Source organism: Coccidioides immitis (assembly GCF_000149335.2).
Source record: "Coccidioides immitis RS genomic scaffold supercont3.1, whole genome shotgun sequence".
NCBI classification, from domain to species: domain Eukaryota; kingdom Fungi; phylum Ascomycota; class Eurotiomycetes; order Onygenales; family Onygenaceae; genus Coccidioides; species Coccidioides immitis.
In genome coordinates, this window is record NW_004504310.1 from 1,735,185 (window position 1) to 1,758,987 (window position 23,803).

The window sequence follows — 23,803 nt, forward strand, 5'->3', positions numbered from 1 at the left end:
CATTTTGTTGTTTGTCATACAGAAATCTTCTGGGGCGCATGTGGACATGGCACCAAAGTTTAAAAACCGTCTTTAGACCTACCTATCCATCTCACATCAACCTCATTCGCATTCTCCGTGTATCTTCTGCAGTGCGCATGAGTCTAGTCACAAGAACACGGGTGAAGGGAGCGAAGAAATGCTCCAGTATGCATTGCGTCTGAGGTCGGGGTCCCCCCGCTGTGGATATCTGCAGTCGCTCTGGGGAGGCAGAACTCTCGGCTGAGGAACACCGCTCTCCACAAGCAGCAAAGCTAACTGGATGTTTGCCTGCCAGTTACACGACATCTTGGCTTATGGACCCCAGGTCCCGAGTCCAGGCCTAGATGAACCCATACGAAATCTGTCCTTCACAGGGCACCTTAAAGATGACATTGAACTGCACAGGAAACGCTCTTTGAACTCTCGAGGAGCCAAGAATGTTGGCGAGAGAAGAGGAGTGGGAGTCGGGACGCTGGGCGCTCGAGTCGGGACATGTGAAACCGCCAAACAGGGCTCCTATTGGCCCCCAAGGGCCGTGTGGGCGGAGACAGACCGGGTATCCTTCACGGCGCTGAGAGGGCAGCAGAGCGCATCTCCGTGGAGGTCGCGCGTCATCTGATGGCCTGCGGACGCGGGGTAAACAATCCGGTAGGGCAAGCGTGTTGCGGAGCCACCACCGCCGCCACCGCAGCCACAGCGCCCGCCCGCGCGCCAAGAGTCTGCTGACCGAGCCGTTGTGGAGAGGGTTCGCTCCTCCCCGGTGTTTGGGGCTGCGGGTGAAGGCGGGAATTTAACTGCCTTCGTTCCCTCGTCCTCTGACGGCACCCCTCGTCATCCTCTCCCATCCTCCCCCATCCTCTCCCTCGCATCTACTCTCCTCCCACCGATCTCTGCATACCCTCGTTGTCGCCGGGCACGGCTGTGGTTTAGGAGGCTCGAGCCTGTTGCTGCTTTGCCTTTTTCCCGTCTTGTCTTGTCGGTATTATCCCTGCTCGGTAGGAGTCCACGGCGAACGACGCCATCCGGATACGCGGGAACTCCCCGTCCAACCCTTCCATTCCAATAAAATCACCTTCCGGAGCCTCCACTGATAGATCTCCGTGGTCGTGGGTGGGATAGCCGCTGCGCAGGTTCCATAAAACACCCCCAATGAGCAAGCTAGAAGTCGATTTCACGCGTGCTCTGAGGACGACTTTATCTCAATAACACTTGCCGAACTATCCTTCCCTTAATGAGCGTTTATTTCATTTCGGGTATCTTCACAAACCAAGAAAAGAAAAGAAAATATATATGCCATTCATATCCCAACAGCCTAAGGACCCAGGCCCTGCATAGCATCCGGAGATTTAACTCGATACTGCGTACACATTCCCGCCCTTCATATCTAGACGGCTGTGATGCAAATTAGACAGCGTACTCCCCACCATTCATATTTCTTGATTGCATTAAGCATATTTTAGCTTCCGCACACTTTGTTCGCCCCCCAAGGGTTGCCAAGAACGATTCGAGAGCAAGGCGACCTCGGAGTTAACTTATCGTACGGCATGCCGACCCTCGCGGTCACGAACTTCAACGTCGTCTGCGCGACGTTAGGCGGCTTTGTCACCATTTTCGGCCTGGTTTCGCACCTTTTCAAAGAGAAACTATATCTCTCAGATGCCTGTAAGTAGAAGTCTTGGCACTCGCCTCCGCCCCTGTGCCAACTCGGACATTCAGCTCTACAAAGTACCCTTATTAATATACTTCGTTCTGACAATTATACGGCCTCTTCTGGCCGCTCGCGGCAGTTGTATCTCTTTTAGCTGGAGTCTCTCTCTCCCACAATGCTGCCAACTTCATCAAGCCTATTGAGTATGCCAACGGTTCCCAGGAGGCCCTGAACGCCATAACTCTTTACTTTTCCCGCCTGGTACTTGGTGTGCAGCTTGTCATCGCCGGTGTCCAGCTTCCAAGTCGTTTTTTACTGAAAGAATGGAAGACCCTCTCACTACTTCTTGGACCTGGCATGACCGGGATGTGGCTTTGTACTAGCGTGGTTGTCTGGGGATTGGTGCCAAATACGCCTTATCTCCATGCTCTTGCTGTGGCGGCTTGTGTTACTCCAACAGACCCCGTCTTGTCCAACTCAATCGTCAAGGGTAAATTCGCGGACAAGAACGTCCCAAAACCTCTGCAGCGCGTTATCATCGCTGAGTCTGGTGCTAATGATGGTCTTGGATACCCGTTCTTATTTGTTGCAGTGTATCTCATTCAATATGCAAGATCCAGCGGCGCTGATGAATCCGGTGGTACCCGAACAGCCATGGCATTGTGGTTGGGTGAAACCTGGGGTTATACCATTTTTCTCAGTGTTCTCTATGGCATCGCGGTTGGCTGGCTGGCCAAGGAGCTTTTGCATTGGGCCGAAGACAATAAGTATATCGATAGAGAGAGCTTTCTTGTGTTCGCAGTTGCTTTAGCTGTAAGTCATACAGCCCCTGGCATTATTCCTACGGTCAACATCTCACTGAACTGTCTAGTTGTTTATTGTTGGCACATGTGGCATGATTGGCAGTGATGATGTTCTTGCATGCTTTATTGCCGGAAACGTTTTCACCATCGAGTAAGTCTGTCCTTTCCCTGTCTTTCCCCTCCATTTTCCCCTGTGGGGTTTATAAGCAGCCTTACCAAACCAAACAATTTAATAGTGACTGGTTCCGGCTCGAAACGCTGGATGATTCCCTACACCCAACAATTGACATGTTACTCAATCTTTCAGTCTTCATGTGGTTTGGAGCGGTTTGTCCATGGTCGGAGTTCGTCCATAACGACGTCATTCCTTTTTACAGACTTGTTCTTTTGGGTCTCCTCGTCCTCCTTTTCCGGCGTATCCCTGTGATTTTCGCCATGCACAAATACATTTCGCAGATTGAAGACTTCCGACAGGCAGCTTTTGTTGGTTTCTTTGGTCCAATCGGTGTCAGTGCTATTTTCTATCTTTATATTGCTTTGGAATACTTCCATAATTATTTCAGGGTCGATGGTAAACTCCGTGAAGACGCAAAGCACCTGGCAGATACAATGTATGTTGTGGTTTGGTTTATGGTCATTTGCAGTATTGTAGGCACCCTTGTTTTCTTCTTCTATTCCACTCTCTGCTATCAGCGTCCCGGCTTTTTAACTAATCTATCCTATCCAAGGTTATCCATGGCCTTTCCATTCCACTTGGGAAGCTTGGCTTCTATCTTTTCCACACCCTCTCAAGTACCATGAATAAACGTTCGGACATCGAGCAAGATGCTGTCTCTATCCCTTTCCGCGATACTATTTTCGCCGCTGCTTCTCGCGTTGTTCCCTCTCTCAGGAATTCAAACTCTTCCAGAGCTTTGAGTCGTGGTCGCCCTGTACCGCCAAGATCAAACCTCTTTCGTACTGGTTCTGCTATCATTCCAAATGGTCGCAGTAGCACTAAAAGCTTGACGGTACATACAAACCCAGTTACATCTCCAATGGGTTCTCCGACTCCCCCAATGGCTCCACCAGAGCCATCGTCCTCACCACCACTGTTAGGCGTTTCCCTACCAACCCACAACTTAGGTGGTTATCCCGGTGCTGGCCAGAGCGCCAATTCTGGAAAATGTATGCGCGATACCAACGAAAATAGCTACGGTGCTATTGGCAATATACCCAGCCGCCCACGCCTTGGTTCTCTATATCATAGCAGTGTGGATACTATAAATTGTGAAGCGAAGTGACAGGACAAGCATTCGATTATGTTATGTGAGTGTTCAGCTCTTGCTTGATCTGACTACGTGTAGGAGTTCCAGTATGCAAGATGAATATTCTTGGGTAAGATACGACCATGTTAGCATTAGATTCCAATTAAGATTAGATTGGTTTGATAGATTACATTAATTGGATACATTTACTTTTGGACTACACAATAGTGCCAATGGAGTGTAGCTGATTATAGTGTACTATCTCACTGGAATACTTTGATTCTTATACCCCCCTCCTCCCTTTTTGTCATGCGACATCAAGTGACCCATCTGGTACAGGTGATGGATAATCACCCAGCCTTCCCGCTTATTCCTCTAACAGGCAGCCCTGCAGCCTTGTATATCGCATCAATGCTTTCCATCTGCGCAATACTATCCTCGCTGCTCACCCAACATGGCGGCTCTTTACCCCTAACCCTATCCATAAAGGCCTCTAGCTGCCAGCGATACGTACTCCAATACGGTTTCCCTCCTTTTCCACCGGTGGTCCACCTATCACCCCACACGGGCCCGCCAGACTGCTGCGTCAGATATTCCGTCTTTCCCGTACGCTTATCGGTGACGGAGATGTAGTGGTAGAGATGGGGCATGATGGCGTTGTAGAAGAAGATCGTTGCGGTGTCGGTTTCTACCTCGATGGAGGGCAGTTCCCAGATGCGCGGCAGCAGGCCGAAGAAGGCGCGACTGCGAGATTGGTCGGTGTAGATGCGGCTGTAGGTGGTGTGGTTCGGGGTCGTGGGGGAGGTGAAGAGGAGGTGCGCGTGCATGGCGGCGTCGATGCGCGGGTCGCGGGTGGAGGGGCGGCAGACGGCGGAGAGAATGGTTTGTGGGGGGGAGGTGGTGTGGATGGCGTAGCGGGTGAAGGAGAGAGCGTAGGTTTGGTCCATGAGGGAGCCGCCTGGGATATAGGGGGTTAGTTGGAGGAGATTTAAGAGTCAGGGGAAAGGGGATGATGGTGGTGGTGGTAGTAGTACCTGAAAGGTCGAATTTCCAACGGATATCACCCTCGGGGATGCCGGGGCTGACGGTCATCCAAGCATCTGTACTGATGATTTTACCGTATTTCCCAGATTCGAGGATGGAGCGGAAAAGGTGTGCTGCTGGGTGAAATTGCCAATGGAACTTTTTATTTTGGATGGGAAACGATCAACATGGTTCTGATAGTCATGGGAATTTTGGCTGCAAGCGTACCGCTTCCTCCAGTACCAGCTTCTTCTCCTTCGCCAACTTTACCAGCTGCTTGGCCTCCTTTGCATTTGAGGTAAACGGCTTCTCGCAAAGGACGTGCTTCCCAGCCAGCAGGGCTTTCTTGGCCCATTCAAAATGCAAGCTATTGGGCAGCGAGATATATACCATGTTGACGTCCGGATCGTCAAGTAAGGCCTGGTATGAACCGTAAGATTTCTTGAAGCCATACTTCTTCGCATAGGCTTCAGCCTTCGACGCATCGCGTGAAGCAATGCCGTAGAGGTTTACATCAGGATGGGTCTCGGAGGGATGAATGACTGGGAGAGAAGCAGGGTGTTAGTTTTACGTAGTTCTTCTGGCGTTTAAGGTTAATGGGAAAACAATAGTGGGACGCTTACTTCCCGCAGCGTTAATCGAAGCGGTGGATAGGACGCCGAGGTTCAGAGCCCTAGAGGACGATTTTGTCTTTCCGTGCATCCATGATGCGGCGTACTGCTGGAGGAATGTGAGGCCTTGGAGAGCAAGAGCCATGATGTGAGGAATAGACAAACAGACGGTTATGTTCAATCCAAACGAGACATAATTGGACTTGATGGCAAAGGCAAAATAGCCGCCTCCCGTATTGAATTTCTCATAATCCCCATCACTGCTATATATAAGGAGCTGCTCTATTTGAGTTTCGCGCCCGGCGCTGGTCCAGCCGTCTGATGTCATCCCAGACGTCATAATCTTATTTTAGACGCATGCTCTGAGAGGTGAGACGGGGCTTAGGGAAAAAGGTTGAAGTGGACCTTTTTCCATGTTTTTGGTTGAAAAAATCGAGGATAGATATCAAGCTGGAGCTTGATAATTGCTTCGTGTATGTATACATTGGACAATGCACGTATGAACGCAGTCCCATGTATAAATAAGGGATTCCGACTTGGGAAGCTATATATGACCCTGCCAGCCCACATGCTTTCAGGTTGAGAAATAAAAGAAAAGATAAGAATCCGTTTCACATACCCACAACTCAACTCGAAATCACGAAACATGAGTGACCAGGTCAAAGACAAGACCGGCGAACCCATCCACGAAGGTGACGATGTCGAGACCAGGATCCGTGGAGGTACTCGCAAGGGAACAGTACGTTATCTTTTCCTTGATGGAATTTCATCTTGGCCCTGGTGAGCTGAATCCCGTTCGGCGAGCAGGTTGAGAATATTGTGACAAGTCAGGAAGAAGCGCGGGAAGAGAACGTTAAGAATCCGCCAAAGGTAAGTGAATTCGTCACGGTTCAAGAGATTTTGAGACATCAGGGTGGGTTGAATTGACGTCCTCTAGGTTGTTTACTACGACCAACATGGCCATCGAGTCGCGCATAACCCGCAGACGTTGCGAAAGGGGGGAGAAGACTGAAGCTCCAAGCCGCAATGGACCGATGTCCCCTCACTGTACGGAGTAGGATTGTGATAACATATAAATAAGAACCCTTATCTTTGCCTTTCTTTTTTCAATGGTCACAACTTCTTGTCCGGCCCCCGAATCTCACCGAAAGATATTGAGATCAGCAGGACTCTTCCATTTTCCATCCAAACTTCTTCAGTTGCCTACTTGCAAACACACCACCAGTTTCAGCGAGAATGGCTTGTTCTCCAAGCCTCTCGAACATTACGACGGCATCGAGCTAGAAACAACCAGAGTCCATCGTACCCTTTTACGAATAAACCCAGGCAATCCCGCAGTATCGGGGAGACGGACGATCTGCCGATGGTACATTATATGTAACAACCTCCATTAAAAAGAAGTATTCTAAAATAATCCCCAAGTTAAAGAAATAACTAAATAAAACTATGGGGCGGGGCTAAATGAAACGATAAAGTCCACCGAATCTCCGAAAGACTGATGACAATGCCACCACCTAGATGACATACTGCACACAGGGAATTTATTAGCAATCACACAGTCCAGATCTCCACTGCTTGTCAAAGACATTGGGCGAACTCACTGGGATGAAGAGATAAGGCACCTCCTTCTCATACTGCGTCCAGGCTTCCCCATACTTGGCTCTGCATCGCTGGATATCTCTCATGGCACGATGCGCGATCATGGCCGCGAAGAAAACAGGGTAAAACCAAGGGAACGGGCTTTCAAATCCGGTGACGAGACCCCACATGAGTGCAAAATAGAGGTCGCAGGTGTAGTGGATTTTTCGTGCGTAGCCGTCTAGATATGATCAGCACTGCCAGCGAGACCGACTCGGACTATGAATTGGGTATACTTACACCAACCGTCAACAAGAATAGTGTCACCTTTCTTGCTGGTGATGGTTCGAGGGTTCTCGACCGTCTGCCATGGGAGTTGTGGGAATGTTTTCCTCAGGACCATATCGCCGCGTTGCTGTTGGCGGAAGCGGTTCTTCTGACTGTTCGTCGTGTCCCAGATCCAGTACACGAACAGATAGCTGACGTACATAGCGGCCAGGGCATATTTGTTCCAGCGGTAGGTTTCTGGAGCATGGCTGGCAAGGTAGACGGTGCAATGACAGTAGCTGAGAGGGACGCCAGCAAGGTTCCAGAAGATAAGCATAAAACCCCATTTCTCATAATAGATGTCCCTACAGAGCATAATTGTCAGAAAACGAAGCCTCCTTGGTATGTTTCCCCTTGGCAGGTACTCACCATGTTGCAATAATGCACTCTTCACCTTTGGAGCAAGCATTGGCATATAAAAAGTGAGCCATAAGCAAGAATCCAACCTCTCCACTCACGTATCCATAGTTCTCATATTGTCTCGCGGCAGCACCCATGGTGACCAGGAGCAAGATGTACCAGGGCAGCCGAACCTCGAAAAACATCTTGAAATCCAAGATTCCGAACATTCTCGGGTTCAATTCCGCACCCATGAAGAAATCATAGATCGGGTATCCGGTGATGCGGTGTTGGGCGCCACGAGCCATAGCGGAGAAATAGGCGATGAACGAGATGATGAAGCCGGTGAGAATGGCAACGCTCATCAACGGACCGAATTCATCGATGATCGTGTAAAGCTTGAAGAGGCCAGAGACGTGAAGGCCGACAGCGAGGATGATGGTCGTGTAAAAGGAAGAAACGGCAGAGCAACGGTAGAGGAGCTGCTTTCCACCTAAGTGGTCCAGCGGTCTGCCCTTGACGACAATGCCAGGGAGGAACATATAGCACAGCGCCTCGAAGATGAAGAAGATCCAGTAGATAGCCCACGCCTTGACGGACGGGAAAGCGCCCTCGTACACTAGATGCGCTAGATGCCGAACAAAGTCGCTGGTGGACTGACCCTCAGCCGGCAGAGGGAGATGCCCGTCGTAATACACGGCACCAATCCACATGTAATACATCAGCAGCGGAAAGCCGATCATCATAGACAGCACACCCCACGAACCACCAAACTCGAAGTGGTCCGTGTGCTCCACCACCTGCTCGGCCTTCGCTTCCGTCGTCGCAGCAGGGCATGCAGCGCCGTTCGATCTGGTCTCCGCCTGGACATCCTCCACCGGCTTCTCAACCTCGCGCCGCTTTCTGGGCTTCCCAGAATCAATCATCTGGCTGGATGACAATTCCGCTTCGTTGTATTCCGGGCTCTTCGACGCGCGACTCCTGGTGATGCGTCTGCTCGGGGTCTCGACGAAGCCATCAGGTTGGACCTTCCTGATAACATAAATCAGCGATCGAAATTGCTAGCGGAGAGGAATTGAGGAAACAGCCGCGAAGCTCTCGCGCGAGCACCGGGAATTCATATCCAATTCCGGCGCAAATTGGTCTAATTCAAAACACAAGGTATCACCACAGCGAAGTCATGCCTCCAGGGCTTTTCTAGTAGTGTGCTCAAAACAGACAAAAGCAGACAAGAGACGAAAAAGGGAACTTACTTTGGCGTCTTGCCGGTCTGTGAGCGGGTGAGCGTCATCCTGGGAGAGGAGCAGATATAAAGGAGCAGCGACTGGCCATCCACGGAGCGACAACAAAGAAAAGGGCGCAAAAAAAAGAAAAAGAAAAAAGAGGAAAAAAACCAAAAAAAAAAAAAAAAAAAAAAAAAGGAATGAAAATCGGTCTCCGCTGTTGGTCTCTGTCTCTCATACACTTTCAGATTGGCCTCTTCAAGCTGCGATCTCCCTAAATCACTGTTGTGCCACACCTCCCAGCCAATCACGCCGCTCCGTGGCGGCTCGGGCGGTTGTGGCGTCCGTCCGTTACGACTGTTACGGGGTGGTACAGGACGCGGAGGGGAGCTTGGCGTGTAATTAAAGTATAAACGCTCTCCTATTGGCCCGGCTACCGGCTGTCTGGCATCCTGAGTGTATTACATACATTATAATACAGTACGTGACTGACGGACAGGGATGGGACGAAAAACCCGCTCGTCACGACGTTACGGGGGGAATCCTCGCCAGCACCATACGCTGGGACGGGATGCAGAGATGAGATGATTCAACGGGGACAGATGGGTCAATGCTGTTTCAACCCTGGTGTCATCGAGACACCTGCCGTAGAGATTGTCCCAGGAGATCGTCTCCACACCTGAACAGAAGCCAGACACTTGTCTTGTTCTCAGGTCGTGTGTAGCACCAATCTATTTACTATCTGCACCCAGGGTACTCCGTAGCTACAGAAGCAAAAATACATATATTTTGCACGCCTCACAGCAAAGATACACATCGAGCAAACGACAATTACATCGCTCAAGCTGCTCGCCTGGCGTTGGTGGACATCAGCGTGATTTTCTTGTTTTTCTTTCTTTTGCCGTTTCCTGCGGCGGGAGCTGCGTTCTCTCGCACCGCAAGAACCTCTTCCTGCTCTGCCAGCAGTAGCTCCCTCTCCCAACCCTGGAGCCATCCGTCGTCGACCTCGTTTTGGCTCCGGTATGGCAATGGCTCCGAGCTGGACTCCACAGCTGCCGTGCCCCAGACCGTCCGGCGTGTCGGTGGACTGCTGGACGGTGAAGCGAGCGCAGCGAACGACGAATGGCTCTGCTCTCGAGATGGTCCGGGTGAAGGCGGGCCCTGTGGGAAGGTCGCCTCAGGAACGGGGGGGCCCTCTGCGCTAGACGGACCCGCAAGAGGTTGGAAATCAGTTTCCGAAAACGGCTGGTTGGAGGGAGCTCCTATACTCGGCCTCTTCCTCCTGACCGCGGCCCACCTCTTGTCCTCTTCCTCTTTCTCCGCGCGGATACGTTCCTTTTCTTCTGTAGCCGCCTTCTCCTTATTTCGCTTCCGACGGCGGCTGATTTCAGGAGCAAACTTCTCGAGGATTGCGGGGCTAACAAGATCGGTCCAATCGCACTCCAAAAAACTTACCTCACACCCATACGGTAAGTGGCCTAGATACTTTGCACGCTTGCGTAAATCGTCATCCACCACGTAGCCTGTTGATATGTGCTCCACTCGAGGTAGGATCGCAGACGGAAACTGTGAAAAATCGCCAAATTCTGCCTTCAAGATGCGTATGTCCAAAGGTGAAAGATAAAAGTGAGGGAGAGCTTGGTAAAAATAGTACGGTTGATCGCTGGAGTGAGGCATATGACCAGATCTTGATTTATCCGCGGTGACCGAGCGGCCATGTTTAGCGACAGTGTCTGTTTTAACTGAAGGGTTGGCTTCGTTCGAGTCGATGGTCAGTTTTGAAACACCTGCAGAAAGGTACTCCTCGGCCGTTGTCGCATCGTTGATCTTCGAACTACTCGAGCCTAGACTTGGACCGGTAATAGATGCACTCGAAGAACTATTGCCGGACTTTAACGCTCGTTGGAAATGATACATATCAGGAGCACCATCCAAGGATTCAGACGGAAGTGTTTTAGGCGGTCGTCGCTCGACTGATTCTCTCGATAGTTCCGGGGGATTGCCGATTCCTTTTACCTTCTCCTTTGCATCTTTGACGGCCGCGATCGCTTTGCCTGTCCATGTTGAATCCTCTCCAAAGAGTAGATTATCTTCATGCTCCAGCTTTCTGAGCTCCTCAATCTCAGTATCATAATGAGAGAGCATGTAGTCCTCGCCACCTTTCATGATCCGAGCGTAATCGGGCACATCTGCGATATGGTACCATGGAATGTCTTCTTCGGGCCCAATAATTGCGCCGTCGCGGGGAAGGGCCAGTGTGCTTCCCGGCATCCGCCAGACCAACCGAAGCAGAACATCGCCGCCCTCCATAAGCATGTCGGCTTGCTGTCCTGTATGCCATGCAACGCAACGAGTATCTGATATGTAGATGGCATCCCAGCAAATCGGACATTTTTTCCATCTGGGCCTCTTTTCGGGAACTGGATTGGAGTCATCACTCGAGTGCATATACCGAATGAGGCAAGGAAGGCAGAATATATGGCCACATTTGGCCATCCGCGGTGCAGCGGGGGTGGAGAGGCAGATCGGACAACTAGTCTTCTGGGTTTCGGAGGAAACCAAAACCTGCAAAACCGTGTCCCAGTCAAGGTGGACATCTGCATTTGTGGCCTGGGAGTGGTAGTTCTTCGTTGGATTTACAATGAACCGATAGTTGGCATGGACGTATCTGGGTAGTAGTTAGTACAATGGGGCTGGTCCCTTGTCAATTACGATATCGATCGAACCTGGCTTTATCTACCGCACCCGAACGGATTCCCCATCCATGAGTACGGCGAGGCGGTCTATACGGCGTGTGATGATGGTGGTGGTGGTGACGATGGTGTGGGCGGGGTGGAAGGGAGAAGTTCATCAGATGGGTGATCGAGGTCTGTCCTTTTCGACTCATCGTGCTATTCACTGCAATCTGGTCCGTATTGAAGTCAGCATGAAGACGCCTTGAGACCGAAACCGGAGCAGAAGCACATACAGACTCTGCAAGCGCATCCTCGTCTACCAAGCGGGGCCGACGATGACGTTTGTGCTGCTGCTTTCGGCCCTGGTTGTTTCTCGGTGCAGACGAATTTCTCACTGAGGCAGGATTCGCAAAGCCTCGGCGGTGAGAGCCTGTTTCGACGGTTCCGGTGTAGGTCGGGGCTGCGGGAGGAGGTCCAAGTTGGACTTGTGTATTTGCCGGTTTTGACGGGTTAGAGGATGGCCCCGAAGCGGACGACATTGCTTGACGGAATCCAATGTGCAGAAAAGGAAGCTCTGTCGCAGGGGGGTAGGGGCCCACAGGCGCCAGGAGATCGGGCTCGCCTTCAGGAACACATCGCAAGGCGAGCTCGATGTAAGCGGGACGAAGATTGGGAGTGGGTAGGAAGCGATCAAGGCTCGTGGTCCCTTGGATTACCCCGAGGGGGCCGTCGGATTGCAGGGCGTTGCTTGAGACGCAGCTTTTGAGATGACGATGAGGGGCGGCGACGAAGGTGAGCTTGCCTGCGCCGGCGAATACCGTTCTGTACGGCGTACCGTACGTATGGGCACCTGTTTCACTCTGCGATAAGAGGGAGAATCGTCGGGTAACTTGCGGTCACGGTCTGTACGGTACATGGCGCCACACGCCCGTTTTTTGCGGACCCGTGACCGGGGTTAGTCAGCCGCGCTGGTTTCACGACAAACATCGTCAACACAAAAATTAATCGCAGCAGGAAAAGAGAAGCACGTCTGTCGCCGCCCGCTGCCCGCCTCTCCGCCACCTGGACTCCCGCCTGTCTTGTTTGCCTCGCCTTCTTTTACTTGCTTTTGCTATAATAATCGGTAATTCCGCTCCTCCAGGCGAACTCCCCGTCTGTCGACTGTGGTGGAAGACCTGGTCGCAAAAAGGACCTACCCCAGGGCTTGCTATCCGGCCCAGCGGCACCCAACCCTCTGTTAGGCACCCAATTTTTTCTCCGCAATGGGATGCTAAGTCTGCGGAACGCCCGCGGCTGTTTCTGTGCTCTCACTGCTCTTCCTTTCGCATTGATGGCTCGCCGCTAGGCCATCTCCCACCCAGCAGTCAAAAAAGGCTACGCCGTCCGAAAGTCGGGGCATGATGAACCATCATCTGCCCCCGCTGCCTCACGGGCAGCCGCCCCTACCTCCTCCTCGCCGACAGCACGATATTCCCTATGCGTCGGCGCCGCCTAATGTGCGCTCGTCCCAAGCATACATGGGCTATCACCACCCCCATCCTCACGCGACCGGTCCTCTACCCCCATACGCACCCCATCAATACCAGCAGCACTGGTATCCATATCAACAGATGCCACACCCTCCACCACCGCAACCGTACCAGTCGTACAGTCCTTTGATCGTCTCCTCGTACCCTCGTTCCCAGCATATCGCCGCAACCGGCCCACCACCTTCATTCCCCTTGCAGACCCCTACTACCGCCTCAACGCCGCAGCTTTCGTCCTTCTCCTCGACGCCTCCCCCAATCGTTGCCCCGTCATCTGCCACTTCGGATTTACAGGAAGATGTATCCACAAACCGCCCGGCGGAGGCCCAATCCAAAGCAATTGATGGAGGTTCGACAAGCTCGGGCACTGCGTTGGTTCCTAGTGCAGTTGTTCCGGAAGCCTCGGTCAATGAGCGCACAAGCATAGAACCCACCGCCAGAGAACCGTTTCAGCCACCGGTTAGTTGTAATCTTCCTTGTCAATGTTTGCGTTTTGGAGAAAAGAAATTCACTCACCTCACATCAATCTAGCTGCCCTGGTTGTCGGTTCCTGAGGCCCCATTCCCTGAGAAGCTACCTCGGAGACGGCGAAAGCCCAGGATCGCTGAAGTTACCAAGCAATCTGTGTCTCTCTCCTTCAAGGCCGACAGCGAGGGAAATGAACCCCAGAAACCCGGTCTTGAAGCAGAACCCCCATTGCCCGAGCGTACTGCCACTCCCACTCCAACAGCCTCCCACGCCCCATCTGAACCCACCTCGACACAGCCAACCACTCCTTCGTCTTCCAGCAACTCACAATCTCCGTCCCATGTTCGCCAAGTGTCTCAGGCAACCACGCCACGAATGGCAGCCCCAATCGTTCCGATCGTTCCTGTTGTTCCCATCATGCCAGCTACACCCCACCTTTCGAAGCAAGGACAGCAGACCACCGGAAGTGCCACAGACAACACTAAACCCATTGAGTCAGTGCAGCCCAGCCAAAGTACTGCTGACCAGCAGGACTTGAAAGCAACGCCTCCACCTCGTTCGCAGCCAAAATCATGGGCCGACCTTGTTCGGACGAAAAAGCCAACCTCGGGAAGTGATGACGCCGTGTCAACATCGGGTGTTGGCGGTTTGGCTCCGTCCAAGTCTGAATCTCTCGTCGACGTTATTAATAGCTTGGCTTCAGAAGCGGATCTTTATAGCAATAAGATTGCCTTTGTTGAGCCTCGAGGTCTTGTAAATACGGGTAATATGTGTTATATGAACTCGGTAAGTTGTATAATATCTCTAAAGCCTTCTGCACTTCGACTCCGAATTGGAGCTTACTTCTAGCAGGTCCTCCAAGTTCTCGTCTTTTGTGTTCCATTTTATGATTTCCTTGATCGGGTTAGTCGTCGTGCTGCACACAGCTTCAAGAGCGAGCTCCCGCTTCTCGACGCAATGTGAGTTTATATTTCCCTGGATTGCAAGTGGCTTGTTGGTGGCTGACGTATTGCCTTCGCAGGATTATGTTTATGAGAGAATTTCGAGTAATTGGCTCGGCAAGTTCTGTCGAGCAGTTGCGGCAACGTTTGAAGCAGACTGAACTAGAGCAATATGGGTCATCATTCATTCCAGAATACGTTTACCAGGTCATCAGACATCTCCCTCGCTTTAGAGATATGCGCGTGAGTATATATCCACCCCTTACCATGTTATGACTCAGATTCAGTTCTAACAGATTACAGCGAGGCCATCAACAAGATGCCCAAGAATTCCTCGGTTTCTTGTTTGAAGAGCTTCACGAAGAGTGCTTACATGCAATAAAGAGCTCTTCCGCTTTGCCTGAAGCTGCAAGTGCTTCAGATGTCGATGCTGTCTCCATGACAGATGATTCCGCTGGTGAAGGTTGGTTAGAAGTTGGCCATAAGCAGAAAGCCGCCGTCACCCGATCATCGGGACACATTGCTTCAGAATCCCCAATCACGAGAATCTTCGGTGGCAACCTTCGCTCTGAATTCAGAGTCCCCGGAAATAAAAACTCCGTTACCTTGGAGCCTTACCAGTCGCTTCAACTTGATATTGGCTCTCCTCAAGTTAATAATATCATCGATGCACTAAAGGGCCTTACCAGACCGGAAACTATGCACGGGGATTTTAGCTCCTCGCGTGGTACCAAAGTGAATGCCACCAAGCAGGTGTTCATTGAAAGCCTACCACCGGTCCTGATTCTCCATCTGAAGCGCTTCCACTATGATAGTGTAACAAAGGGCACTCAGAAAATTTGGAAGAAGATTGGATATCCTTTGGAACTCGAAATCCCCAAGGAGGTGTTCGCTCCACACCGTCGAAATATGTTAGCTGCCCAGGGTGGTGGCCTTCCCAAGTATAGGCTTACCGGTGTTATTTATCACCATGGCAAAAATGCAAGCGGCGGCCACTATACGGTGGAAATCCGCCGTCAAGATGGCCGCGAATGGATCCGTATCGATGATACCGTGATTCGCCGCGTTCGAAGCGAGGATGTTGCATTTGCAGGAAGTGAGGAAGATCCAAAGAGCCAGGCTGCTGCCCTCGAGCAGCATAAATCTCTCGATAGCAGCTCACAGTCGAATATCTTCCGCCATTTCGACCAGGACGACGAGCAAGACAGCGAGCGTGGATGGAACCAGGTCAACGGCTCGGGGTCGAGCCACGCAAGCAAAAAATCAGTCAGCGCGCTGGCCAACGGAACCAGCCCACCCAACACCGCGTCAGGAGACTCCTCGGGCAAGAGGACTTCCAGCAGCCGATTGGCAGCTCGGGAGAACAAGGTCGCCTATCTGCTTTTCTATCAGCGGATCTAAGTACCCGTTTATAGCGAGATGCCCTAGGCTCTCTTAACTCAACGTATTTTCCCTCGATTTTGATACCATCTTAACCTACCCTCTACACACATACATACATACATACCTGTTCTCACATTATGTTCTTCCCCTCCGCGGCTTTTAAGCTCTACTCTCCGGGTATCTTGCTCCATTTTTAACCCCCTGGGCTTACCCTGGGTTTCTGATGTTTATGTGTATGACGGCGGTGATGGTGATAGTAGTAGCGGTGCTCAGGCAGTCCATTGTTTCTTTTTGTTTGTTACCAGGATGAATGGGAAAGCTGGAGACCGGGTTTGTTTCCTGCATGGTCGGTTTCTTCTTTTGGGGGGGGAGGGACGCAAAACTCACACACGCCCTCACCTTTTTCTCTCTTTCTTTTCTTTTTAAAAAACCAACAACAATTAAAGAAGGAAAAAGATATGAAAAGGGGCCTCTCCCTTATTTTAATATTTATTTCGAATCCTGGGGGAAGAAGAAGAAAGCTCGGGATAAAGAAAAGCACGGGTGGTGGCATATGTTTTTGGTTCCTGGAAGGCGAGGGAGGTGTGCAGTAGTTAGTTATAGTTTAGGGGTTTGGGGGAGAGAGGCTAAATGCCCTTGGAACGTCTGGAGGAAAGCTGTCCCCGGGGTGTTCTCGTCTCCGAGTCGAAATTAGATGGTGTTATATATCTTTATATCTCAAGGTCCCCATCGGCCAAGCGATAAATAGGTTTCTATTCAGAGATTCGCAGGGTTCTCCAAGCATGTAAGGATGGTTACCACGGAGGGCAGGTTTACGGAGGCCCATGTCGTCGCACGAATAAAGAACGGGGCATGGAAGCCTCTTGGAATGGAGCGAACAAGGTTCCCGAATCTGATATGTACACCTCTGCTCAAAAGGCCAAAGCCGCCGAAGTTCCCCTAAGAACTGGACGGGTGAAATTTGGTTGGATCACATGATAACTAGCTATTTTGCGCGGGTTTCGAGGATTGGAAGTGAACCTTGACATCCCTGTTAAATATCCTGTCAGGCCTGCGCAATTGTTGCTTGTTTTGCTCTTTGAATCTTTATTAATATTGACAGTCTTTTCAGGTGTCAAGGCCACAACAACATTAGTTAACTGCATTTGTGCAAAAGCGCTCCAGGGAAACAAAAATGCTGATCCAAGAGTCACACTATGATGTCAAAACTTCCGCTGCGGGGGAGGGGAGCATGAGTGAGTCTCCTGAGATTTCCACACCCACAACACTTTATAAATTGAGTGATGGCAGTCATAATTGAATTGAGAAGCTGCTGGTGCTACTGTCTCGAAACTTCTTGACTGTATTTCAATTAAAGAACAGAAGGAGTGCTGAAAGAGCCATTGTTTGAGAATCGGAACTCGCAGAAAGAAATTGAAATACCACTACGGAGTACGAAGGGGAGCTTTTAAACGTTCAATTTAGGACACGGGCTAATAAATTTGACTGCGCTGACTGGCCCATTGAACAGGAATATATGTGTTTCATCCCACGATTCCCGGATACCCAAAGGCAAAATTTCCTGGCGTGGTTGTGTTCAGCGAAATTTACCAAGGTGCGCGTCATAACCCGTGTATTGCTTAATTATATAGTTAGCTACGCGTCTGGGCTTCCCAAGAGCACCTGCGGAAGAAACCGCGACAACTCTTGGATAATTAGCTCAAGAGCGTGCTGAAAAATCCGATGCAGTGACCGGACCTGTCACCCGCTTCGCACGCATGATAGCTGGCCACGGGTATATCTGCGCAGCGCCATCGAGCTACCATGAATTTACCGGTCCAGAGCCACTAAAATACGATGCGACGGATACCGATAAGGGCAATGCATGGAAGATCACCAAAGTGTGCTCCCCCATGGGCCCTGAAACCCGTACCTGCTAACGAGTATTCGGCCGTGACGCCTGAACCTGATGTTGTTCTAGAAACTTACAGCTTATGATGAAGACGCAAAGCTCAGTGTCGACTATCTGCTGTCACTCCCCACGTGCAATGGCCGCGTTGGGGCGACTGGAATGTGCCTCGGCGGGCATCTGGCGTACCGCTGCGCGCTGGACGAACGGGTTAAAGCTGCGGTGTGCTTCTTTGCGACTGACATACACAGCAAAACCCTCGGCAAGGGAAAGAATGACGATAGCCTGCAGAGAGCGGGCGATATCAAAGGCGAATTGGTCATGGTAAGCTCATAGACTTGAGTAGGGATTTATCAAGTTGCCTCAGTAAACCAGATAGGGCCCGAAAAAAATAGGTACGCACATGCTAATACCGCTACTTTTTTTTTAGATCTTTGGTAAAAATGACACACACGTCCCGCCAGCCGGTAGGGACTTGATTCGGCAGACGCTTCATGAGAAAGGAGTTTGCTTCAGCTTTTACGAAGCTGCATGGGCTCAGCGTAAGTAATTCTTTCTCAATGTTCCCGGCGAACAAGTGCTGCGACAGGCAAAATCTATTCTCCGCTCACCACTCTGCAATAGACGCGTTCATCAGAGACGAGCTAAGCAAGGGCCGGTACGACCCTGCGTTAACAAAAGTTTGCGTCGAGATGATGTTTGAAGTGTTTGGGCGTACTCTCATGGTTGAGCTTGGAGACACTGACGGGAAAAGCCTCCAGGTGGAGGATGTCTGCTAGAGAGAGGAGCATGGACCTCTTTCTGGGAGCTATATAAATTCTCCTTCCCGCCGGAGTAAGGTTTTGTTGGTTAACCCCGGGTCTTATAATACGTATGCGAAGCCAAACCATAGACGAAGGCGAAAGTTTCCATTTAGCACATTGAATTTTACCAAGCAACGTGGGAAGCCGTGTGTACCTGGCGGCCCAAAAGACAACGGAGAGAGCTTTTTCAGTGGGAATTTCCAAATTTAGTTCAGTTGCCTCTGACTATCGAGTTCTTGTACGGACTAAAAAGTCCATACCCACAGCGACACACCGCAGCAGAATTTTTGCTTTTTTGAAGCCTCGAAATTTTGCATCAATGATTCTGCAATTTCATTGTTTCCCTGCTGAGAAACTTCAAGATGTAAGCATTCTCCATAGAATGCCATTCACCAGAAGGAGCACAAAGAACGGGGCAAAAGAACAGCCCGTCTCATGTGTGCATGCCGAAACTCGCCGCCATTGTCAACCGGCATTGGCAATGACAATATAGAGTACAGAGTACATATGTAATTACTCCGTACGTAGAATCCAAATCGTTGGCTGAGGGTGGCAAGAATTGTGTCCATTTTTGTAACTCTGGAGCCTCGACACCGCTGATGCGCTGTTGATTCCAAAGCCGCCATCCCCAGCGACGGCGGATGTTTTGAGTTTCAGGACTGGAAACAAAAGGCCAACGTTGGCCAGCCATTGGAGGGTACTTCGTAGTGCACATAAATTGTTTCGTCGATCGACAAATCGGCACATTGGGCGTAACCCCATCTGGTCTCAAGCGGGTGCGTCTTGCAAAAAGCTCCGACAGACGGATCGCGATCCCATGGCAGGGCGGGCTGGGAGCTGTGCGCATCTCAATTCTCCTGTGAGGAGCTGCCAAAGCGGCTAGCCAGCCTGCGCCCAGACGGAACGTGTACGGAGTACGGAGTACAATGTGTATAACTATACAGACAGGTATGGAGAGTGTATAGTTGTGTCTTGCGTGTATATCCTTACGACCAGTGGTGCCAAGACAGTCTCTGGAAAGAAGCTCTGATTCGTCAATTGGCCGACTAGACCCTGAGCCCCAGACAAGTCCGTAACTTTAATACAGCAGATTACGACAATGCTCACCTGGCTGCGCTAGTCAGTTACACCGTTACGAGCCTAACCTGACCTGACCTGACCTGACAAGCCTGCGTTGAGCCTCTCTTTCACTCTGACCGACCTGCCAGCCCGTCGACCGGTCGCTTTTTCGCCCATCCATCCCCCGACAATTCATCTCCCGGCAGGTCCCTGGCGTCGCTATTCTGGCCGTTGCGGTTATCGGGCAGCCCCGGCTGTTGTCTTCTGACACACACACACGCACACGCTCGCTCTCCCTCTCTCGACATCGCTAGCCCGAGTCCATTCGCTGGTCGTTTGCTTTTCCTGTGTCGCTCCATCCAGCCCCCTCGTCGTCTTCCCCCGGTTTGTTGACCCTGAACGCCGAGGCCGGTCCATCTCAATCAAAGACTTGCATTGCAGATTCTCGCCTGGGGACGGGGAAGGGCTAGAAGCTCGCTGGTACGGGTCATACAAGTGGTAGTCCAATTCGCAACCTGCAAACCGAGTGGTGTGGGCTGCGGTCGGCTCTCTTTTTTGTGGTTCCCGCTCGTCGCCATGGGATCGACTCAGTTTGGCAACTTTCATGTAAAGTCTCTTTCCTGGGAACTGATCAAGGGGTCTTCTGTCTCTTCTATGATATATATAGAGCTGACGCCTTTGCGCTACCTATAGGACTTTTGTCGGGACACGACACTGCCAATATGCAACGTACGTCGCTGCCAGATACGGCCCTTGTGTTGCTCGACCGCTTCTGGTTGTTGTTCGGGCTAGAGGCCAACTGACCTCGATAGATACTCGTCAATAATAATCAACCTCCTAATGCGAAGTTTGGTGGATGTCCTCTGACAGGAATTGGCTTAAGCGATGGCAGACATCTTTCCAATCTCGGTACGCCGATGTGCTTGGATGCGTTATTGAGAAATTGTTATTAGTCCTGACAAGACGCAGGTTCGATCTTATTATGCTTCATTGCGATCCTGATGACCGTGTTTTTGATATGGAAGTCTGAGAAGAAAAAGGCCGCTGTGGGAAGAAGGTGGGGCCACTTGTTGCGGAGGTATATTACCGGATATTTGAAACCTGGTACTGATAGACTCATGCAGGGAAATCCAAATATTTCTCGTCGGGTTTGTCATCATTCAAATATGCGAAATATTCACTGTCGGAGGGTTTCCCCTTGACGATAACGTTCGGAAAGTACGTGCGCCTTTTGCGGATCACCGTGTTGCTTGCAAAGTACTGTGACCCTGTCCCGCACTTACGGCTAACCGCCTTTAGGGATTTACGGCTGTTCACTTGGCTGCCATCTCCGCTACAACATGGATGCTCTTCGTAAATGCGCTGGTCGGGTATCAATTCCTCGACGATGGTACACCGATTTCAATTGGGTTGCTGTTGACCTCTGCCGCCGTTCTTTTCATTGGGACTGGTTACATCGCTCTGGACACCGCCTTCAGTTGGACTGGGTATTTTGACCCAAGCCTGTCCGGAGAAAACAGGAACATTGGACTCTATGTCCTTTATCTGCTCTTTCCGCTGATTTGCCTGGTTGGTTTCTTCGTGCTCGAGTCTATCCTTGTACTGAGGATTCTCGGCGAGATGCGACCAATGCGTACGTATTGAGATGCCCCATATTCTCTATTCATTGGTGCTGGCGTATCGCTAACATGGACGTGATAAAAAAATCCTTTAGTGTACCTTTCGGGCGCCGCTTTGCTCTTTGCATTTGGCCAGATATTTGACTTCGCTATTAGCACCCACCTCTGCCATGCATCGGATGGCAAGATCAACGGTGCTTTATTCGAGACGCTCTTCACTCTTCTCTCCGTCGGTATGGTTTGGATCTTCTGGAGTAGTATAACAGAAGATGACTGGCCCATGCCTGTATCCACCGGAGGATACAATTAAGCAATATAAAGCAAAAAAAAAGGTAAGGGAAAAAGGAAACATTCGAAAAATGTATCAAAGCTTATTTTATTATATTTTGTTCATCACGCAAATATACCAGAAATCTGGCGGAAATACCCCCTTTGCTCACTCGATAAGATATGTCTTTTTTTGTTTTTTTTTATATCTCATTTGGGCTGTTATGATTATTCTTTTTACTTTTCCAACACCCACCCAACCAACCACCACCCTTGGGCTTTCTTTTATAATGTGAATTAGCTGGTTTACGCGATGCATGTCTTTGATGTCATGGGAGCGTGTTAGGAGCCCCCTTTGCTGGGAGGAATTTAATGATGTAATACCTGAAGCTTGTTCCTGTTCCTGTTGCTTGAGTTTTATGTTTTGAGAAACTTGGGAAGGTTCGTTCCTCTGCCTTTGGGTTCTACCTCAAAAAGCCTCCCAAAGGTGTTCTGCTGAAGCCTTCTGCTGTTCTTAGTGGCTGACATAGGTTCCTATATCTTTGGAGCGTATTGTGATATATAAGGGAGTAAATCGGAATGATGAAAGGTTCACAAAAAGATAGTATGTATACATGTCCTGAACAGGAAATATTTGGTGCATGTTTTCCATCAAACGGCAAGTTTTCTTTGATGTGAAGGTTGGAGAGCAAACCAACACCCACCCTGTTTGGGTAGAAGGTGGAAAGAAAAAGAAGTACTACCACACAAAGGCACAGGCCGCTTTGAGCTGCTATACTCCTATGAGGACTCGGGGGGCTGGTCACCGGTAGTACCCTCAACCGTTCTCGTCCCACTCTTCCCAAACACCCCCGTTCCAAACCAATACCGCCAATGCGTCCAAGCCGGCCACATACATACAGCCTCGATATTGTTGCCCACCGGGTCCAGCACAAACGACGCATAGTAAAGCCGTGTATACTGCGGTCTCGGGCCGGGCTTCCCATTACACTTCGCACCGGCTTTCAAAGCCGCATCGTAGAAGGCGTGAACGAGCTCTCGGCCTTTGATGTTTAAAGTACATGTGTCTTTAGTTCAATTCTTTTTTGCGAGGTAGTTCCGTTCGCAGTGGGAAAGGATGGGGATAGAGAGAGAGAGAGAGAGAGAGAGAAAAAGAAAAAAAGAAAAAGAAAAAGGAAAAAGGAAGAAGAAAATGGATTGCTGGGAAGACTCACTGTTCGTGCTGAAGGCGACATGTAGGGGTTTCTGCTGCTTCGAATCTTCATCTGCATCTTGATTGTCGTCGGATTTCACTCCGGTGATCCAGAAATCCGGATAGTATACACCCAGGCCGACCACATTGTCCACGGGCCGCATCATCTCCTTGTACCCGAGTGGCTGGAGAGCTGCGAGGTAAAAGGAGACGGTCTCATCGAACTTGTGTTGTGGAACACAGAAGCCCATGTGAGAGAATCCCATGGCTGGAGGCTCCGAAAACCGTTGGGAAGGTCGCCGTTGTCTAAGGTATGGTTTGCAGGGAGCAATTAAGGGTATTGGAAGAGAAAGTCAAGGCATCTTCATCTCAAGAAAGGCTGGAGAGAAGAGTCCTTCCGTCCCAGTTCTCCTTTTTTGATTTTTTGATTTTTTTTTTTTTTAAAAAAAAAAAAAAAAAAGGTATCTTCTCGCATCCTGATTTCAGGCGGGGTGAAAATACGAAAACCTTCACGCACTTGGAAATAGGCAGCAGCTGCTTGGCCAATAATGGCCTGTTGCCCCTGTGAGCTCGCCCCGGCGATCGCGAAGGTTTCAGGCGTGCATCTTGGCACTAGGGAGCAGGCGGGGCCCCGGAATGCCGCTGATCAGGGCACTGTGTGACCCCCGTTCTCTGGGATGGAGCATCGCGCGGTCCAGGCCGACCGCCTTAACAGTTTGTCTGGGTTAGTAACTGGAATATTTTCCGCCTTACCAAGCAAACAAAATGAGTAACTAAACTCATCTCCAACGCGGGAGTGGCTATTTTGAGATCGTTTGGCTACTGAGAACTGTTTTGAATATTAAGAACAGAAAGGGATCCTTTTTGGGAAGATTGCTTATGGAGCCGTCGTTGGTTTAAACACACTGGTGGGGAGCGGGAACCTTGAGCTGCTGGATCTGTTAGGAATAATTGAACTCACCCCCTTGGTGGTTGGTCCTTTTTTGCCTGGGTGGTTCTGTGACAAGGCTCAGGGCTTCCAACCAACCCATGTTTTCGGAGCTATAATCTTCCGCGGCCTTGAGTTAATAGGTAGATCCATCCATTCATGCTATTACGGCCACGCGAAGGTCTACTTCCGACTCACTTCACCATCATTTCATCACACTTCCATCAGATATTC

The 23,803-nt window shown here is 50.5% G+C and overlaps 11 protein-coding genes across 11 annotated transcripts; 6 read left to right on the forward strand and 5 right to left on the reverse strand.

Moving 5' to 3' along the window:
• Positions 1-301: 301 nt before the first annotated feature.
• CIMG_12679 (uncharacterized protein) lies at positions 302-1,087 on the forward strand (the record flags this gene model as incomplete). The annotated part of the gene is made up of 2 exons (XM_001248701.2): positions 302-577; positions 674-1,087. 2 exons carry the CDS (start codon positions 302-304, stop codon positions 1,085-1,087), a joined length of 690 nt encoding a protein of 229 aa, XP_001248702.2.
• A 478-nt stretch (positions 1,088-1,565) lies between these two features.
• CIMG_12680 (Na+/H+ antiporter) lies at positions 1,566-3,936 on the forward strand (the record flags this gene model as incomplete). Its single annotated transcript, XM_001248699.2, has 5 exons — positions 1,566-1,683; positions 1,809-2,482; positions 2,541-2,623; positions 2,709-3,120; positions 3,201-3,936. The coding sequence occupies 5 exons, from the start codon at positions 1,566-1,568 to the stop codon at positions 3,753-3,755; spliced, it is 1,842 nt and encodes a 613-aa protein (XP_001248700.2). The 3' UTR covers positions 3,756-3,936.
• Positions 3,937-3,945: 9 nt separating this feature from the next.
• Positions 3,946-5,571, reverse strand: CIMG_02470 (NAD binding Rossmann fold oxidoreductase). Its single transcript, XM_001248698.2, has 4 exons — positions 5,366-5,571; positions 4,971-5,284; positions 4,754-4,901; positions 3,946-4,677 (listed from the first exon to the last, which is right to left on the reverse strand). Exons 1-4 carry the CDS (start codon positions 5,496-5,498, stop codon positions 4,070-4,072), a joined length of 1,203 nt encoding a protein of 400 aa, XP_001248699.1. The 5' UTR covers positions 5,499-5,571; the 3' UTR covers positions 3,946-4,069.
• Positions 5,572-5,844: 273 nt separating this feature from the next.
• CIMG_02469 (uncharacterized protein) lies at positions 5,845-6,449 on the forward strand. The gene is made up of 3 exons (XM_001248697.2): positions 5,845-6,092; positions 6,161-6,223; positions 6,291-6,449. Exons 1-3 carry the CDS (start codon positions 6,000-6,002, stop codon positions 6,363-6,365), a joined length of 231 nt encoding a protein of 76 aa, XP_001248698.1. The 5' UTR covers positions 5,845-5,999; the 3' UTR covers positions 6,366-6,449.
• Positions 6,450-6,719: 270 nt separating this feature from the next.
• On the reverse strand, positions 6,720-8,888 carry CIMG_02468 (Delta(24(24(1)))-sterol reductase; the record flags this gene model as incomplete). Its single annotated transcript, XM_001248696.2, has 5 exons — positions 6,720-6,879; positions 6,955-7,172; positions 7,232-7,563; positions 7,628-8,629; positions 8,851-8,888. The coding sequence occupies 5 exons, from the start codon at positions 8,886-8,888 to the stop codon at positions 6,868-6,870; spliced, it is 1,602 nt and encodes a 533-aa protein (XP_001248697.1). The 3' UTR covers positions 6,720-6,867.
• Positions 8,889-9,525: 637 nt separating this feature from the next.
• CIMG_02467 (RING finger domain-containing protein) lies at positions 9,526-12,034 on the reverse strand (the record flags this gene model as incomplete). The annotated part of the gene is made up of 3 exons (XM_001248695.2): positions 9,526-11,488; positions 11,547-11,725; positions 11,789-12,034. The coding sequence occupies 3 exons, from the start codon at positions 12,032-12,034 to the stop codon at positions 9,661-9,663; spliced, it is 2,253 nt and encodes a 750-aa protein (XP_001248696.2). The 3' UTR covers positions 9,526-9,660.
• Positions 12,035-12,536: 502 nt separating this feature from the next.
• Positions 12,537-16,573, forward strand: CIMG_02466 (ubiquitin C-terminal hydrolase). Its single transcript, XM_001248694.2, has 5 exons — positions 12,537-13,480; positions 13,553-14,275; positions 14,342-14,448; positions 14,511-14,673; positions 14,734-16,573. The coding sequence occupies exons 1-5, from the start codon at positions 12,893-12,895 to the stop codon at positions 15,829-15,831; spliced, it is 2,679 nt and encodes an 892-aa protein (XP_001248695.2). The 5' UTR covers positions 12,537-12,892; the 3' UTR covers positions 15,832-16,573.
• Positions 16,574-16,859: 286 nt separating this feature from the next.
• Positions 16,860-18,480, forward strand: CIMG_02465 (dienelactone hydrolase; the record flags this gene model as incomplete). The annotated part of the gene is made up of 6 exons (XM_001248693.2): positions 16,860-17,048; positions 17,324-17,407; positions 17,542-17,693; positions 17,774-18,025; positions 18,132-18,243; positions 18,326-18,480. The coding sequence occupies exons 1-6, from the start codon at positions 16,988-16,990 to the stop codon at positions 18,478-18,480; spliced, it is 816 nt and encodes a 271-aa protein (XP_001248694.2). The 5' UTR covers positions 16,860-16,987.
• Positions 18,481-18,749: 269 nt separating this feature from the next.
• CIMG_02464 (uncharacterized protein) lies at positions 18,750-19,871 on the reverse strand (the record flags this gene model as incomplete). The annotated part of the gene is made up of 4 exons (XM_001248692.2): positions 18,750-18,851; positions 19,022-19,550; positions 19,590-19,620; positions 19,706-19,871. The coding sequence occupies 4 exons, from the start codon at positions 19,869-19,871 to the stop codon at positions 18,750-18,752; spliced, it is 828 nt and encodes a 275-aa protein (XP_001248693.2).
• Positions 19,760-22,051, forward strand: CIMG_02463 (uncharacterized protein). Its single transcript, XM_001248691.2, has 7 exons — positions 19,760-20,169; positions 20,257-20,292; positions 20,376-20,472; positions 20,533-20,620; positions 20,688-20,781; positions 20,863-21,196; positions 21,278-22,051. Exons 1-7 carry the CDS (start codon positions 20,140-20,142, stop codon positions 21,490-21,492), a joined length of 894 nt encoding a protein of 297 aa, XP_001248692.2. The 5' UTR covers positions 19,760-20,139; the 3' UTR covers positions 21,493-22,051.
• CIMG_02462 (glyoxalase) lies at positions 21,278-23,103 on the reverse strand. The gene is made up of 2 exons (XM_001248690.2): positions 22,664-23,103; positions 21,278-22,492 (listed from the first exon to the last, which is right to left on the reverse strand). The coding sequence occupies exons 1-2, from the start codon at positions 22,905-22,907 to the stop codon at positions 22,230-22,232; spliced, it is 507 nt and encodes a 168-aa protein (XP_001248691.1). The 5' UTR covers positions 22,908-23,103; the 3' UTR covers positions 21,278-22,229.
• Positions 23,104-23,803: the final 700 nt, after the last annotated feature.

Bases quoted from the DNA above. Each gene is read 5' to 3' on its own strand.
- CIMG_02466 (XM_001248694.2), top strand. From the start codon at position 12,893: ATGATGAACCATCATCTGCCCCCGCTGCCTCACGGGCAGCCGCCCCTA. The intron at 14,449-14,510 runs GTGAGTTTATAT...TTGCCTTCGCAG, and splicing joins CTCCCGCTTCTCGACGCAAT to GATTATGTTTATGAGAGAAT. The intron at 14,674-14,733 runs GTGAGTATATAT...AACAGATTACAG, and splicing joins CTCGCTTTAGAGATATGCGC to CGAGGCCATCAACAAGATGC.
- CIMG_02469 (XM_001248697.2), top strand. From the start codon at position 6,000: ATGAGTGACCAGGTCAAAGACAAGACCGGCGAACCCATCCACGAAGGT. The intron at 6,093-6,160 runs GTACGTTATCTT...TTCGGCGAGCAG, and splicing joins GAGGTACTCGCAAGGGAACA to GTTGAGAATATTGTGACAAG. The intron at 6,224-6,290 runs GTAAGTGAATTC...GACGTCCTCTAG, and splicing joins ACGTTAAGAATCCGCCAAAG to GTTGTTTACTACGACCAACA.
- CIMG_02463 (XM_001248691.2), top strand. From the start codon at position 20,140: ATGGGATCGACTCAGTTTGGCAACTTTCAT. The intron at 20,473-20,532 runs GTACGCCGATGT...GACAAGACGCAG, and splicing joins CAGACATCTTTCCAATCTCG to GTTCGATCTTATTATGCTTC. The intron at 21,197-21,277 runs GTACGTATTGAG...AAAATCCTTTAG, and splicing joins CGGCGAGATGCGACCAATGC to TGTACCTTTCGGGCGCCGCT.
- CIMG_02462 (XM_001248690.2), bottom strand. From the start codon at position 22,907: ATGGGATTCTCTCACATGGGCTTCTGTGTTCCACAACACAAGTTCGAT. The intron at 22,493-22,663 runs GTGAGTCTTCCC...TAAACATCAAAG, and splicing joins TGTCGCCTTCAGCACGAACA to GCCGAGAGCTCGTTCACGCC.
- CIMG_02470 (XM_001248698.2), bottom strand. From the start codon at position 5,498: ATGGCTCTTGCTCTCCAAGGCCTCACATTCCTCCAGCAGTACGCCGCA. The intron at 4,902-4,970 runs GTACGCTTGCAG...CAAAATAAAAAG, and splicing joins AGCTGGTACTGGAGGAAGCG to TTCCATTGGCAATTTCACCC. The intron at 4,678-4,753 runs GTACTACTACCA...CCTATATCCCAG, and splicing joins TTGGAAATTCGACCTTTCAG to GCGGCTCCCTCATGGACCAA.